Below are 14,574 nucleotides of genomic sequence, written 5' to 3'. Positions count from 1 at the left end.
TCCCTCTCTCGCTGGCTGTCTCTATCTCTGTCAAATAAATAAATAAAATCTTTAAAAAAAAAATAATAATAATAATAATAATAAATGGGAAATTACAGTAACTATCACAGAAGGCTAAGATTAAAACCAGATTATGTAAAAAAGCATAGCACCAGGCCCAGCAGTTAACAAGAACCCAACAAGTGAAAGATACTATTTTTGCTGTTTTTATCAACACCCTCAACATGAACTTTCATGTGGTATGATACCTGATTTTCTTACATACATTAGCACATTGGTAATAATGATAATTCACATTTTATAAATGACTCACCCAAGGTTATATTAAGTTAGTGGTGGAAGGAAAACTCAAACCAAGATGACCTAACTCCCAACCCAAGACTCTAATTCACTATAATTTCCCAAAGTAATATTTACATTACTTGTATATTAAAACTATAAATGAAATTTCTTCCCATAAAATGTCAACACATTCATTCAATCCTGCATTATCCAGTTCTGCTTGTTTTCCATTTTCCTTAATGTTTCCTTGTGGCCTTTGTTTGGAATACTTTCCCCACAGAGGATGAGAGGAAGGCATTAACAAGGTCTCAGAAACAATGCTTGGGACTTTGCATGTGCACTGATTAATGCCTCACAACAAAACTGTGAGATCACAATTACTCTTCATTTTAAAATGTAATGACTAAGGGGCACCTGGGCAGGCTCAGTCAGTAGAGCATAGGACTCTTAATCTCAGCGTCAGGAGTTCGAGCCCCACGCTGGGTGTGGAGCCTACTTAAAAAAAGGGGGGGGGCGCCTGGATGGCACAGCGGTTAAGCGTCTGCCTTCGGCTCAGGGCGTGATCCCGGTGTTATGGGATCCAGCCCCACGTCAGGCTCCTCCGCTATGAGCCTGCTTCTTCCTCTCCCACTCCCCCTGCTTGTGTTCACTCTCGCTGGCTGTCTCTATCTCTATCGAATAAATAAATAAAATCTTTAAAAAAAAAAAAAAAGGAAAGGAAAGACTGAAGCTTGAAGAACACACAAAAATGAGACTGTATCAAATTCTGCTAGTTCCTAGTTGTATGCCTAAACTAAGCAAGTAACCTTGAGACTAAATTTCCTTTTGCTTTCCTTTAAGTAGGACTTAAGATAAGTGAATATATAAGTAAAAGAATGAGAAAGGATATCACTTTATGGAGTTATGAGAATTTGAGAGAAAAAAAGTAAATTTTAACAGCTCATTTTCTGAGCACTATGTACAAGACACTTTTATAAGTGCTTTCAGTGAATTAATGTATTTAATAAAATAACTCTATAAGAAAGCTCCTATTTTTACCCCCATTTTGCAAATGAAGAAATTAAGAAATTGTCAAGTAACTCACCCAAGGTCATATAGCTCTACTAAATGGGACAGCCAGGATCCAAACTCAGGTTGTCTAACTTTAGTGTCAACACTGGTTAACAAACAGATACCCTGGCAAGTCACAGGTAAAAGATGCTCACAATAGTCTCCTCACTATATTTTCTTTTCTTTTCTTTTTTTTTTAAGATTTTATTTAGTTAGTTAACAGAGAGAGCACAAGCAGGGGGAGCAAGAGAGGAGAAGCAGGCTCCCCGCTGAGCAAGGAGCCCAATGAGGGGGCTCGATCCAAGCACCCTGGGATCATGACCTGAGCCGAAGGCAGATGCTTTACCAAATGAGCCACCCAGGCGCCCCTCCACACTATATTTTCAAAAAACGTCCACTCCTTACCCTATCAGAATATTTATCAACAAATATTATGATTTATTAATATCTCTTCTGACAAAAGCATTATCTCTTTCACAGCTGTATTTTCAACGCTTAGCAGCGTATACCACATAAAACATAATAATATAGTAATAAATGGTAGTTATTAAAATGATATTACTTAATAGTTCTTTTAATATAAGCAGAAGGAGATTACAGCATGTGAAAGTCAAAAGAGGCTTTAGGATTATCCAGAAGTCCAAAATATGCTCTGGAATATACAAACCTAAAACATAAATCAGTCAGATACACTGTTTTGCCACTACCAAGCAATACAAAAACAACGTGTTCCTTTTCCTCCCCCAAACACATCAAAAATTTTAACTATTCTTATTACTACAAACCCATTGCACTGCAAATGTTATATAGTACACTTGAAACATGCATGTGGTAGGTAAGAAAGAATAAAAATTAAGAATATTAAAAACAGAGTTTGGGATTTCTTAATCTGAGTATCTATTAAACCCCCTATATTGTAAGCTAATTTTTTTAAGATTTTATTTATTTGAGAGAGAGAGAAATGAGAGAGAGAGAGCACAAGAGCAGAGTGAGGGGCAGAGGGAGAAGGAGACTCCCCGCTGAGCAGGGAGTCCAATGTGGGACTCAATCCCTAGACTCCAGGATCATGACTTAAGCCAAATGCAGACGCTAGACAGACTAAGCCATCTAGATGCCCCTGTATGCTAAATTTTATATATATTCATTTTTCTAGGCTGAGGTATAAAGCTTTCATCAAATTTATCAGAAAGCCAATTGGCCCAAAAAATGTTTAGAAACCAAGACAACTATTTCAATAATGGAAAAATCTACACTTTTCTTAATATTTACTCACCAGAAATATCCATGAATGCACGATCCCATAATTCACCTACTGTATAGCACTCTGCAGAAGTGATATTGACTGAAAGAACAATATCATCTTCAACATATTTTAGTATGAGATTATTTATAACAATATTTACATTATTTACAACTCGTCTAATCAGACTCTGCACATAACCTATAAAATAGAAAAAAAAGGATTCAATTAGCCATAAGTCTGTCAATAAAGAATTATTCTTAAAATGTTATTGAACTTAACGTATATGATAGGTGGGTAACATTCAGCACATATTGCAAAGAGGAAACAGGTATACAGGCTGGCAAAACTGACACAGCTAATAAGTAGCAGATCTACCCCCAAAAACCCCATTACCAAGAAGTTCTAAATAAGGAAGTGTTCATGTACTAAGAGAAATCACAGAGACTATACCTTTTTAATAACATAATACTAGATCCCAGTCAATGATAATCTTATATCAGTACTTTGCCCAGTTTCTGCCTATTTTAGAAACATTTTCCCAAACGAAACAATGTTACTATATGCTGATTATACAACATATTAGAAGAAGAGTTGCTTCTTTAAGTTTCTTTATGAGCCATCTTCTCTTCCTACTTTAGCCATAAAAATATAAGTTAGACTGGGAGGAAGAAAGGTAGGAGAAACATGATCAGCATAATGGATTCAAGTATTTCAGCTTACTAATAAATAATATTGAAGCAGGTAGAGGAGAGAATAAGAATGAGGAAGAAAATGTAGATAGAATTTAGAGACAGACGAAGAACACAATGAAAAGAAAGAAAAAAGAAAAGTAGAGAAGAATCAAGAAAAGCATAATGAGAACACAGGGAAATACGAACAATAAACAAATAGCACTTTAAAAAAAAACAACAGAAGTAACTAGTGAACATTCTTTTTTGCCATAGCTTGCCTAAAATCTCCAAAATTTTCTTTTAATTTTATGCTACTATGGGATACTCCACACTCTCAGAAGCTTCTCACACAATAAATGAGTATACAGATACATTAGTAAGGAATTTAACTGAAAATATAAATTAGAAAAAAAACAGCATTTTAAGAAAACACAGGGAAAAAAGATGAAAAATTTCACTTAATTAAAATGCATTTCCCACTATAAAATTTATTTAAAGACTAATTAAAATTTTAGCTATTTCATGAATTATCCTGCTTGTATTCAGAACTTAACTGGGCAAAACAGAATCAACTTCTGTCAGCAACTGACACTGTTAACACCTACACTAAAGCCGGCTGAGAGAAAGCCTATTTAAATCCAGTCAACCATAAAAACTTTGCAAAAACCAATTCCTTCATTCATTCCCAATGGGTACAAATATGAAAGAAATGTAAAACAACTAAATTCAAATTTTTCTCATATGTGGAAACTATTAGCAGCTTTTAGAGTGCCAATCACATGCTACAAAATTAACACACAAAATATCAATAAATTTAAGGTACTAAATACTCTTTTATGAGAGTAGACACTAAAATAATGCTTAACAAATTAAGCTTCCAAAAGAAATTTTAAAAATCAAAAGTTTCAATCTTGGAATGTATATTCCCCCATGCTATTACTACTCATCACGGATGTTAAAAATAAAAATAAACATCCTGTTTCTAAGAAGTCAAGAAGCATGACTAATATTGGTTTTTCTATTTCTCAAAAACGTGTCATCAATAAGGAATTCATAAAAACCTCTCAAGAGTTCATGACTTTTTATTACCTTCAAGAGAAAAATTAAACTCTCAAAGATAGAACTGGAGAAAATATTTAATGCAAAGTAATAGAAACATAATACTGTAAATGCATTTTAACCAACAGAACACTAATGGATTTTTTTATCTATTTTTTAATATTTTCCCTCCGTTTCTCATTATTTCTTTTTAAAGATTTTATTTATTTATTTGACAGAGAGAGAGAGACAACCAGTGAGAGAGGGAACACAAGCAGGGGGAGTGGGAGAGGAAGAAGCAGGCTCCCAGTGGAGGAGCCTGACGTGGGGCTCGATCCCAGAATGCTGGGATCACACCCTGAGCCGAAGGCAGACACTTAACGACTGCGCCACCCAGGCACCCCTCAGTTTCTCATTATAAAACTAGCATACAAGTTGAAATGAATAAGCCAATTCACCAAAGACTAAAATATTAAAGAATACAATATCTAAAAAGAACTACTCCCATAGACTACATTTCCTTATTAAAAATGCAATACCAAAGTAACAGTAACCAGCCAATGGAAAAAATGATACACTATCTCCCCAATCCTCCATAATAACTTAGTTCTAAGTAAGCTGTAGAAGACTGTCAAACAGCAGATCTACTAGCTCCCATCACTAAATATTTAGATAGTCCCGGAGGGTATATCTGTTCAGATGACATAACAGTAATCCAGGTCTATTCCCTAAGCATCTGAAATTGCAAGGTCACTCTGGGGTAAGAACCTAGAAGATGTCATACTAGATGGCTCTAAAACAACAGTCTGTTACTAACCAAACTTTCCAAGAATTCCTATCATTATCGAACTCTCTCCCACCAATAAACCCCATTCCTCCAGACATATCATCTATGCCCACAGGGCCAGATAAAACACTATGAACTTTCATGACTTTGCTCATACTCTTCCTTCGATTTAGAGTACTCCTTGTCCATTCTCCCTTCTTGTCACAGGCCCAGTATAAATGTTTTCTCCACTATGGCCTCTTCTCCAATGTCCTCCAACCTACACAACATTAAGAAGATGGTATCTACCACTTTCCTTGGGCTTATGTTACTTCTGCCATTTGTGTATGTTTACATAGAATTATCTTCCCTGTTAAACTATGAAATGCTAGAGGGCAAAGACTAGAACTTATTTATTTCCCTCATATTCTTTTTTTTTTTAAAGATTTTATTTATTTATTTGACAGAAACATAGCCAGCAAGAGAGGTAACACAAGCAGGGGGTGTGGGAGAGGAAAAAGCAGGCTCCCAGCCGCACAGGGAGCTAGATGCGGGGCATGTACTGGGCCGAAGGCAGACGCTTAACTACTGAGCCACCCAGGTGCCCTCATATTCTTAAATGAAATGGCGCGTACCAATTTTGGTTACAAAGAGACAACATCTACAATCTGTTCATCCTAATGGCACTGAGAAGCCAAGTCACTCAAAATCAAATTCCATGGTTGATGACTTGGTTATCATACCTAAAAACATTTTAGTGTAGCTTTGGTGTAAATTTGAGGGCTATGCAACATCATATGGGCAACTTATGCTCAAATAGTTAAAAGTGAAGCTCTTCGTAATGCTGTTGCCTTTTTTGAGAAGTTGAAACTATTTCAAAATAATTTTTTTAAAAGGTTAAGAGCAAGGATTCTTTATTGTCAGTGCAGTAGAGAGATTCAATAAAACATGAATTAAAAAAAGCATCCATCAAGTTTGGTAATAACTAGAAGATAAATTAAGGCAGTTACTGTGGGAGCTAAGAAAAACTGCAGTGAGTGGACAATACTATTAGTATTATTTCGATTGTCACAGAATCTTCAAACTACTAAATAAGGGTAAAGAAGAAGTTTAAGTACTGACAGGGAAGGATGAAAAATTACTATTACACAAAGATGACTATTTCTTATATAGAATATTCATTCTTATATAGAATATTCAAAAGATACAACTGAATACTGATCAGCTAAAAAAAAGAGTAAAAATTAAGCTTTTCTATATAACAAAGTGATGAAAAGAGAATAAAATCGTTAGGAAAAAAAAAAAAAAAAGGACAACCATAGCGGAAAAGAGAAAGAGGCAAACCAAGAAAGATACTCTATAGAGGACAAATACAGTTACCAGAGGGGAGGTGTGTGGATGGTTAAGTAAGTGATGGGAATGAAGGAACACACTTGCTGTAATGAGAACCAGGTGATGTGCTGAATCACTGAACTGCACACCTGATACTAACAGTACACTGTATGTGAACTAACTGGAATTTAAATACAAACTTTTTTAAAAATGGTAATCCCAATTAACAATAAAATGTATGATAGCATTTTCCATCCATGAAACTTTCAAAGAAATGTTTAATAACAAAAGATTGCATTAGACCAAAAATGTGCTTGAAAGAAAATACTGTTAACAAACTTTTTACAGGGCAATTTGGCTATATTGCCAAAACCTTAAAATTACTCACAAATTCTGATTCTATAGATTGATGGGAATTTCCCCTAAAGAAACAGAGGTGTAATGATGTTTGTTAAAGCATTTTACAAAACTGAAAATAAAAATTAACCTAGGAAAAACTGGTGGCTTATCTCTTGAGGAAGACGGCACAGGAGTAGGCGACCCTATTTCAACCGGTCTCCTGAATTTAGCTGGATATCTACCAAATCATTCTCAACACCCATGAAATCAGCCTGAGATGTAAGAAGATATATGTGGATCTCTACAAGGAGACAATCTCCAGTGGTCTCAAGGCATGAAGGACGGAGCCGTGATTCTGTGGGTAGATATCGGAAGATAAACAGAAGGGGAAGGGAGCCGCCATAAGCTGGAGCCAAGAAGGTGATATAATACTGGAGCACAAAAGCCTCCCACGCTGGGGACCAGCGCTGGGGACCAAGCACAGACTCGCAGACTGGAAGCAGCAGGGAAAGGACTTTAGTCCAGCCCCCCGACAGGATGCAGGAGCTGTGGGTATGCCCATGTGAACAGACTGGCTCGTGGTTTTAGAAGCACCAAGACCTCTGGAGAGTTGCTGTGGGATGCACAACCAGGAGGGCTGCAGTTTTCAGCAGCACATACAGAAAACAGAGACTGTGTATCCTGAAGAACTCAGTGAAGAGCAGACTGTGATTTCTGTTCTGAGACAGAGGTTTGGATGTGGTCACTTCTGCTTTGACTCTCGGAACAGACACAGAAAGCTGCCAGCGAAAGATGAAAGACGAAAGATGCCAGAGAATAAAAGCCCAAAAAACCGGTTTTTACTGAGCCCACCCCAGAGAGGGGGCAGGGCAATGCTGCCCAAGCAGGGTTGCCTGAGTAACAGTGCAGCAGGACCCTCCCCCAGAACACAGGCTGGAAGAACAAGAGAACAACAACCCTAAGGTCCCTATAAAACAGGTGCATCTTGCTTGATTCATGGTTAATACTTTGGACTCTGTACATTCCCTCAACCACCCTCCAAAAGATTGACAGAGAGGAGGAACCCCCAACAAAGTAAAGAGTCAGACACTATGGCCTCTGCCACAGACCATATAAGCAAGATATAAGCAAGGATATAGATATAAGCAAGATATCAGAGACAGGCATCAGAGTAACAATTATGAAGTCAATACCTAGGCTTGAGAAAAATATCAGCAACAATACAGAATCTCTAAGGGCAGAAATGACATCTAATCAGGCCAAACTTAAAAATGCTATGAATGAAATGCAGTCTAAACTGGATACTCTGACTGCCAGGGTAAACAAGGCAGGAGAATAAATTAGTGAGCTAGAAGATAAGATGACAGAAAAGAAGGAAACCAAGGAGGGCTGGGAAAAACAGCTTAAACCCCAAGACATCAGACTGAAAGAGATTAATGATGCCATGAAATGTTTCAATGTCAGAAATGTTTGGATCCCTGAAAGGGTAGAGAGGGAGAGGGAGAGAGGGAGAGAGGGAGAGTGGGAGAGAGAGAGAGAGAGAGAGAGAGAGAGAGAGAGAGAGAGAGAGGAGAGAGAGAGGTCTAGAAGATATATTTAAGCAAATCGTAACTGAACTTCCTTAACCTGGGGAAGGAAACAAGCATTCGTGTCCAAGAGGCAGAGAGGACCCCTCCCAAGATCAATGAGAACAGACCAACGCCCCAACATATAATAGTACAACTTGCAAATCTTGGATCCAAGGAAACAATCCTGAAAGCCCCGAGGGGTAACAGCCACTTTGGAAAACAGTATGGAGGTCCCTCAAGACATTAAAAACAGCTACCCTATGACCCAGCAATTGCACTACTGGGTATTTACACCAAAGATAGAGATGTAGTGAAAAGAAGGGGCACATGCACCCCAATATTCATAGCAGCAATGTCCACAATAGCCAAACTGTGCAAGGAGCAGAGATGCCCTTCAATAGAATGGATAAGGAAGATGTGGTTCATATATACAATGGAATATTACTCAGCCATCAAAAAGGATGAATACCCACCATTTGCATCAACATGGATGGAACTGGAGGAGATTATGTTAAGTGAAATAAGTCAAGCAGAGAAAGACAATTATCATACGGTTTCATTCATATGTGGAACATAAGGAACAGCGCGGAGGACATTAGGAGAAGGATGGGAAAACTGAAGAGGGGGAAATCAGAGGGGGAGACGAACCATGAGAGACAATGGACTATGGGAAACAAACTGAGGGTTTAAGAGGGGAACGGGGGAGGGGGGTTAGCCCAGTGATGGGTATTAAGGAGGGCATGAAGTGCAATGAACACTGGGTGTTATACGCAAATAATAAATCATGGAACACTACATCAAAAACTAATGAAGTACTATATGGTGACTAACAATCTTAAAAATTAACCTAAATATCAAAACAAAAAGGGATTGGTTAAATAAACTATGGAAAAGTTACACTCTACAATACACGCCAATGATTGAAATAATAATGTAAAAACATTAATGTTCTGGAAACAAGATCCTAACATAACATTTTAAAATGTCAGTTAGAAAAAGAAAAATGTGTGTATTTGTATGCACACATGCATGCAGGTGAGCACACAAACACGGTCTCTAAAAGGTTCTATGTCAAAATAGTAACAGGTTCCAGTTCTGGGTGAGACGAAGTAAGCATACTCCTCTCTGTCCCACTGAATGTAGCCATAGAAACCTGGAAAGAATGTATGGAGCAACTATTTTTGAACTCTGAACATAAACAGTAAGCATTAGAGGAGAAATTGAAGAATGAAAATCAGAGCTTACAAAGATATAACAATAAAATGGTAGAGGTAAATTCAAACTTATCAGTAATTACAGTTTAATTGTGCTAAGGCCAGAGAGTATGGTCTTTATGACAGTGATTCTTTGAAATTTGTCAAGACTTCCTTTTTGACCAAGTCTTTTACAATGTCCGTAGATATTTAAGGTGTGCATTAAAAGAAGGTACACTGTCTTATCTGAGTGTAGAGTTTTACATGTACCTACTAAAATAATCTTGTTGATTTTGATATTCAATTATATATAGTTGGGGATTTTGTGTTTTCTTGATCTATCACATTTCATAGCCAAGTTGTGAGATACACACAAAGTCATCACATATTTTGGGGAAAACTGTACCTGTTATAATTTAGTATCTATTACATTTATCAATTAATGCTTTTGCCTTAAGGTTCATTTTGCCTGGTTTTTATGCTGTATTTTTTTTTATAGTATCTGTATGCTATTTCCCATCCTTTCATTTTCAATCTTTCCTGCCTTCCCATCATACCTGTGTATTTTGGAAGCCACACACACCTGGACGTAACTACTCCTTCCTTTTAGGATCCAAAAAATATTATTTGTGCTTCCTTAGAGCTCCCCTTGGCTTTGGTTTTGCAAAGTAGTTAGTATTTTACAAACTCCTGGATTAAGCAGTTCATTCTTTAAAAGCAAATATAGCCTTCAATGAGCCGCTCTAGCATGCTCTCATTCACACAGAAAGATTTGGGGAATTGGACAGCCTGCCACCAAGCAATATTTTGAATTTCAATCAAATTAGAAGGAAATAAAAACTCTCCAATTATCACCTTTTCTGTAATAAAATATAAACATTAGATATCTTGAAGGTTATTGACATAATAGTTTTAAGCATGACCTATTTTTAAAAGGGTAATTAAATATATTAAAGAACACCTGGATATCAGAAATGATGGACTATCCATGAATATCTTGTGCTTACCCTTCCAGATTGTAGAATTACTACTGAGAAAAGGACTCCTAAGCCACACATAATGTCCGTGCAAACAGTTTTCCTCAGTGAAATTTGAGCAGAATAAGTATCACTTCCAACATCGGAGGATTAAGACATAGAAAGGTCCTCTCCAGACTGTCCTCTTGGAAAGGCTGAAAGCAGTAGAATTCAAAGTCTGGGCTATGGCACAGCAGAACCCCCAAATAAAAGAAGGCTAGGGGCGCCCGGGTGGCTCAGTCAGTTAAGTGTCTGACTCTTGATATCAGCTAAGGTCTTGATCTTAGAGTCATGAGTTTGAGCCCTGTGTTGGGCTCCATGCTGAGCATAGAGCCTACTTTTAAAAAAAGAAGACTGGGCTTCTAGTCGAACACAGTCTTTGTACTGGTACATAAAGAAAGCAACACTTTTGTTAGGTTAATGCTAACTGCTGAGAACTTAACCAGTGGATTAACACAATTTACACAATGTGTCACTGTTATTGGGGGAGAAAAAAGCTTTTCCTGAAAATGTTAATGGAAGATATTAAAACAATAAAAACATAAAAAATAGAAGATGTGAAATGCATTTCTTTTTCATTTACCATAGATCTTCTCTACTCTTAGATGTTCCAGGAACAGTGATTAGATAGCTTTAAAATCTTGTGGACCCCCACACGCAGGCAGAAAGGAAATGATTATGCTATCTTCTGTAACAAGACATTGCCATTCTTGGCTTAGGTTCTTCAACAGACGATATATTACAAATATCCCTAAATTATCTCATATACTCTCCAATTATTATTAAACTCCCTTTGAAGAGATTTTTTCAGAAAAACAAGCCTTAACAGTCTAATGTGGCAAGCATTCAAATGTAAACATACACCACAAACTGTATCTTCCATTTCATATTCAGTATCTTCTGCAGAAAAAAAATTTTGACTGAATGACTACTTAGTACTAGCTCTTCTCATGCATATCAAAATATCTGACTTCCATTTTCTTATCCACAAAATGTGGGCTAGATCACAGGCTTAGCAGGAGCCTAGAGATGGACTTCAGCAAGAATGTGAATACCTGAAGTTATGTACGGTTTCAAATGTGCAAACATGGGTCTACAACTTTTTCAAAAGATTTTCAAGGGCCCATGTCCCAAAAAAGATAGACTGCTAGAGCAGAAAACCTTGAAGTAGCTTCTTATTTCACATTCTCTGATTTTTGAAGTCTGAGGAAAACACTGTGTGATTTTGCACAGTTCAGTTTCTGTGAGGTGTAGTAAACATATAAATGCCTATTACCAACCAGACATTGTTTAGATCAGTGGCTGGCAAACTGAGGTCTGTGCCAAGACAGGCACAATACGTTAGTTTATCATTTATGGTTGATTTCATGAAAAACCAGAAGAATGGGCTAGCTGCAACAGAAAATATACGGCTTGCAAATCCTAAAATATTTAATAACTGGCCCTCCACAGATCTGCTGTCCTCTTTACTAGATGATAATCAAAGATGATTAAATCATAACTTCTGACCCAGTAGGCAACATGGTTTTTAAAGTTTATCTACATCCTAAATATTTCTATTAAACTGTGTGTATATACGTATATACATACACATATATTCTGAGTAAAAAGGTAAAAAGAAAAGGAAAGAGATAATTAAATGACAAAACCAGGAAAGAGATAATTAAATGACAAAACCAAGAAAGAGGAAGCTATGCAATGGAAGACAAAGTATACCGCTGAGCTTCCTAACAAACGAATAGAATTTTTAATGAGTAACTATTTAATAAGAAAGAAACATTTAATTAAAACACCCTGAATAAATTAAAAGACAATATCATTTAAAGCCATTTTAGATAAAATGACCTTCAATAAAAGCCAAAGGCTGTATGCTTCAGCACAGAATTTAATAATCCAGCTGTCTAACTTAGAAGTAGTCTCACTTTACAGAGATAAAATGCAGAGAATACAAAGGACAGCACGAATAAATAAAACATCCTTAAACTTTCTAAGTAGGAATTATCAGCATATTTTACAGAATATGCTAAGCCTACAATTCAAAACTGTTACTAGCAGTAATCATAGGTCCTAGCCTATAGATCACTGACTGAAAGAGAACATGTATACTTCAAATCAGTCACATTCAAAATCTTTGAACCCTCTCTCCCAGGAAGAAATATTACATATAACCCAGCACAAGCACACACATATGCACAAGTTTCTTTACTAATAACTTTACTATATGCCTTCATGCTATGAGGTTTTCTATTCTTTGCCATATATTTTAAGTGCTTGCTATGACCCACTAAATTGCTCTTCCAAATGCACTAATTGGTCAGGATCCATAATTTGATAAAAGACTGTTCTAGATACCAAGAAAAGAAATCGCAAAGAGGATGTCAGATATTGACCTATATTCTTTTCATATTCAAGAGCCACCCGTCCTTCAAGCGTGTAGAACAAATGACCACTGGCAACACCAAAACTGTTCTCAAAAAGCATCTCTGGATCTATGTAAATGCTCAAACTCCAAAACTGTAACCACAGCCATATCTTTGCCCTAGAAAATTTTGAGACCAGAAATTCAGCTCTACCATGGAAGAACCTTAATATGGTTCCCAGGCAGGATAAGATTGCCAGAAAGGAGTCCTCAAATAACCATATGAGTCAACCTTTAAATAAAATGATTTACCATTATCCAGCTGGATTCTCAAATTATCCCTTTTTTTCCCCTTTGGCAAGATTAACTTTAACTGCTCTGCCTCCCAGTATTTGCCCAACATGTTCAGTTACTTCCTAAATCAACTCCTTCACTGTGATTTATGTCAGCATAAAAGAGGATACTAGTCCTCCTGTTAGGTAAGGCAGGAAAGCACATGTAAATCCAAATGCTACCTCAAGTAGTTAAGAATACAGTTCTGTTTCATGCCTCGAAAAATAGGATTTTTTCAGTTATGTCTATTTATAATGTTTGATACTTTATGCTCCCAATAATAGAACAATTTTCCCAATTCTGATTTTTAGTGTAAATTCTTATTAATAAAGGCTCTAAAGAATCTTTTAAAAGCCTGGGACCTGTTTTGAGTACATGCAGGTTAGCCAACAGATTTTTACCTGTGAAATCAACAACTAACAAAAGCTTTAAATTTATCTTAAACAAGTTCTTTTTTTTTCTTTTTTAAAGATTTTATTTATTTATTTGACAGAGAGAGAGAGACAGCCAGGGAGAGAAGGGAAGACAAGCAGGGGGAGTGGGAGAGGAAGACGCAGGCTCCCAGCAGAGCAGGGAGCCCAATGCAGGGCTCAATTCCAGGACCCTGGGATCACACCCTGAGCCGAAGGCAGACACTTAACAACTGAGCCACCAAGGTGCCCCAAAACAAGTTCTTTCTTAAAAGAAAAAGAAATGTTACAAGACTCAACAGTTAAACCTAAAACTGATTATTCTTTGCTAGGATATTGATGGAGAGGATTCAATACAATGAGCTGATACAGGAAGTTTTGAGGGGATATGCAGTCAGAAATTTGGAAAGGTAAAGGGGTTGCCCATTTAATAAATAAGAACAAGCTGCAGTTTAATTTATACTCTCATTCACCAAGGACTTTTCCTAAGGACTTAAGTAGTAAGAAAAAATTTAGTAAGTTCTGGAACAATCACACCACTCCAAGGAGACTGGAAACATTCAGAAATAAAATATCTTCTTCTGGCACCTTCTCCAGCTATAGCAATTAATCTATTTAAAGCCAGAGTGATTACCAAGACTTGTTAAGTTCAGAAGAATACAAAGCATCAGCAATAATATCACTACAATGCTAGTTTAAAATGGTCAATTCAAATGTACCTTAGAACATATTTGAGGGAAGACAGCTATGAAATGATGTATCTAACTCCAGGCTCTTATTAGATGGTACCAGAAGACTGTTAAAAATTAACTAGGTTAAAACCAACAGAAAGTCTAAAAACTTTTGGCACAGAAAACAAATATGTACCAATGTCAACTATACCTCTGAGGAAAAAAAATGACTGATGAATAAAATCAAAAAAGAAGTAACTGATAAAAACAACTCCTAACAGTAAAAAGGCAGCAATGCACTAA

At 36.7% G+C, this 14,574-nt stretch overlaps 1 protein-coding gene across 14 annotated transcripts in view; it reads right to left on the bottom strand.

Moving 5' to 3' along the window:
- The window catches only part of VPS13B (vacuolar protein sorting 13 homolog B), a 768,204-nt gene that overhangs the window by 687,555 nt on the left and 66,075 nt on the right, over positions 1-14,574 (bottom strand). For all 14 annotated transcript variants that reach the window (XM_034668364.1, XM_019810220.2, XM_034668365.1 and 11 more), the window contains one exon: positions 2,606-2,773. In XM_034668364.1, the coding sequence (XP_034524255.1) occupies positions 2,606-2,773 (168 nt within the window). The remainder of the gene's footprint in view (positions 1-2,605; positions 2,774-14,574) is intronic.

This window comes from Ailuropoda melanoleuca, chromosome 9 (assembly GCF_002007445.2).
Source record: "Ailuropoda melanoleuca isolate Jingjing chromosome 9, ASM200744v2, whole genome shotgun sequence".
Classification (NCBI taxonomy): Eukaryota; Metazoa; Chordata; class Mammalia; order Carnivora; family Ursidae; genus Ailuropoda; species Ailuropoda melanoleuca.
Note: the sequence above shows the minus strand (reverse complement) of the source record. Positions and strands in the feature narration are given on the sequence as shown.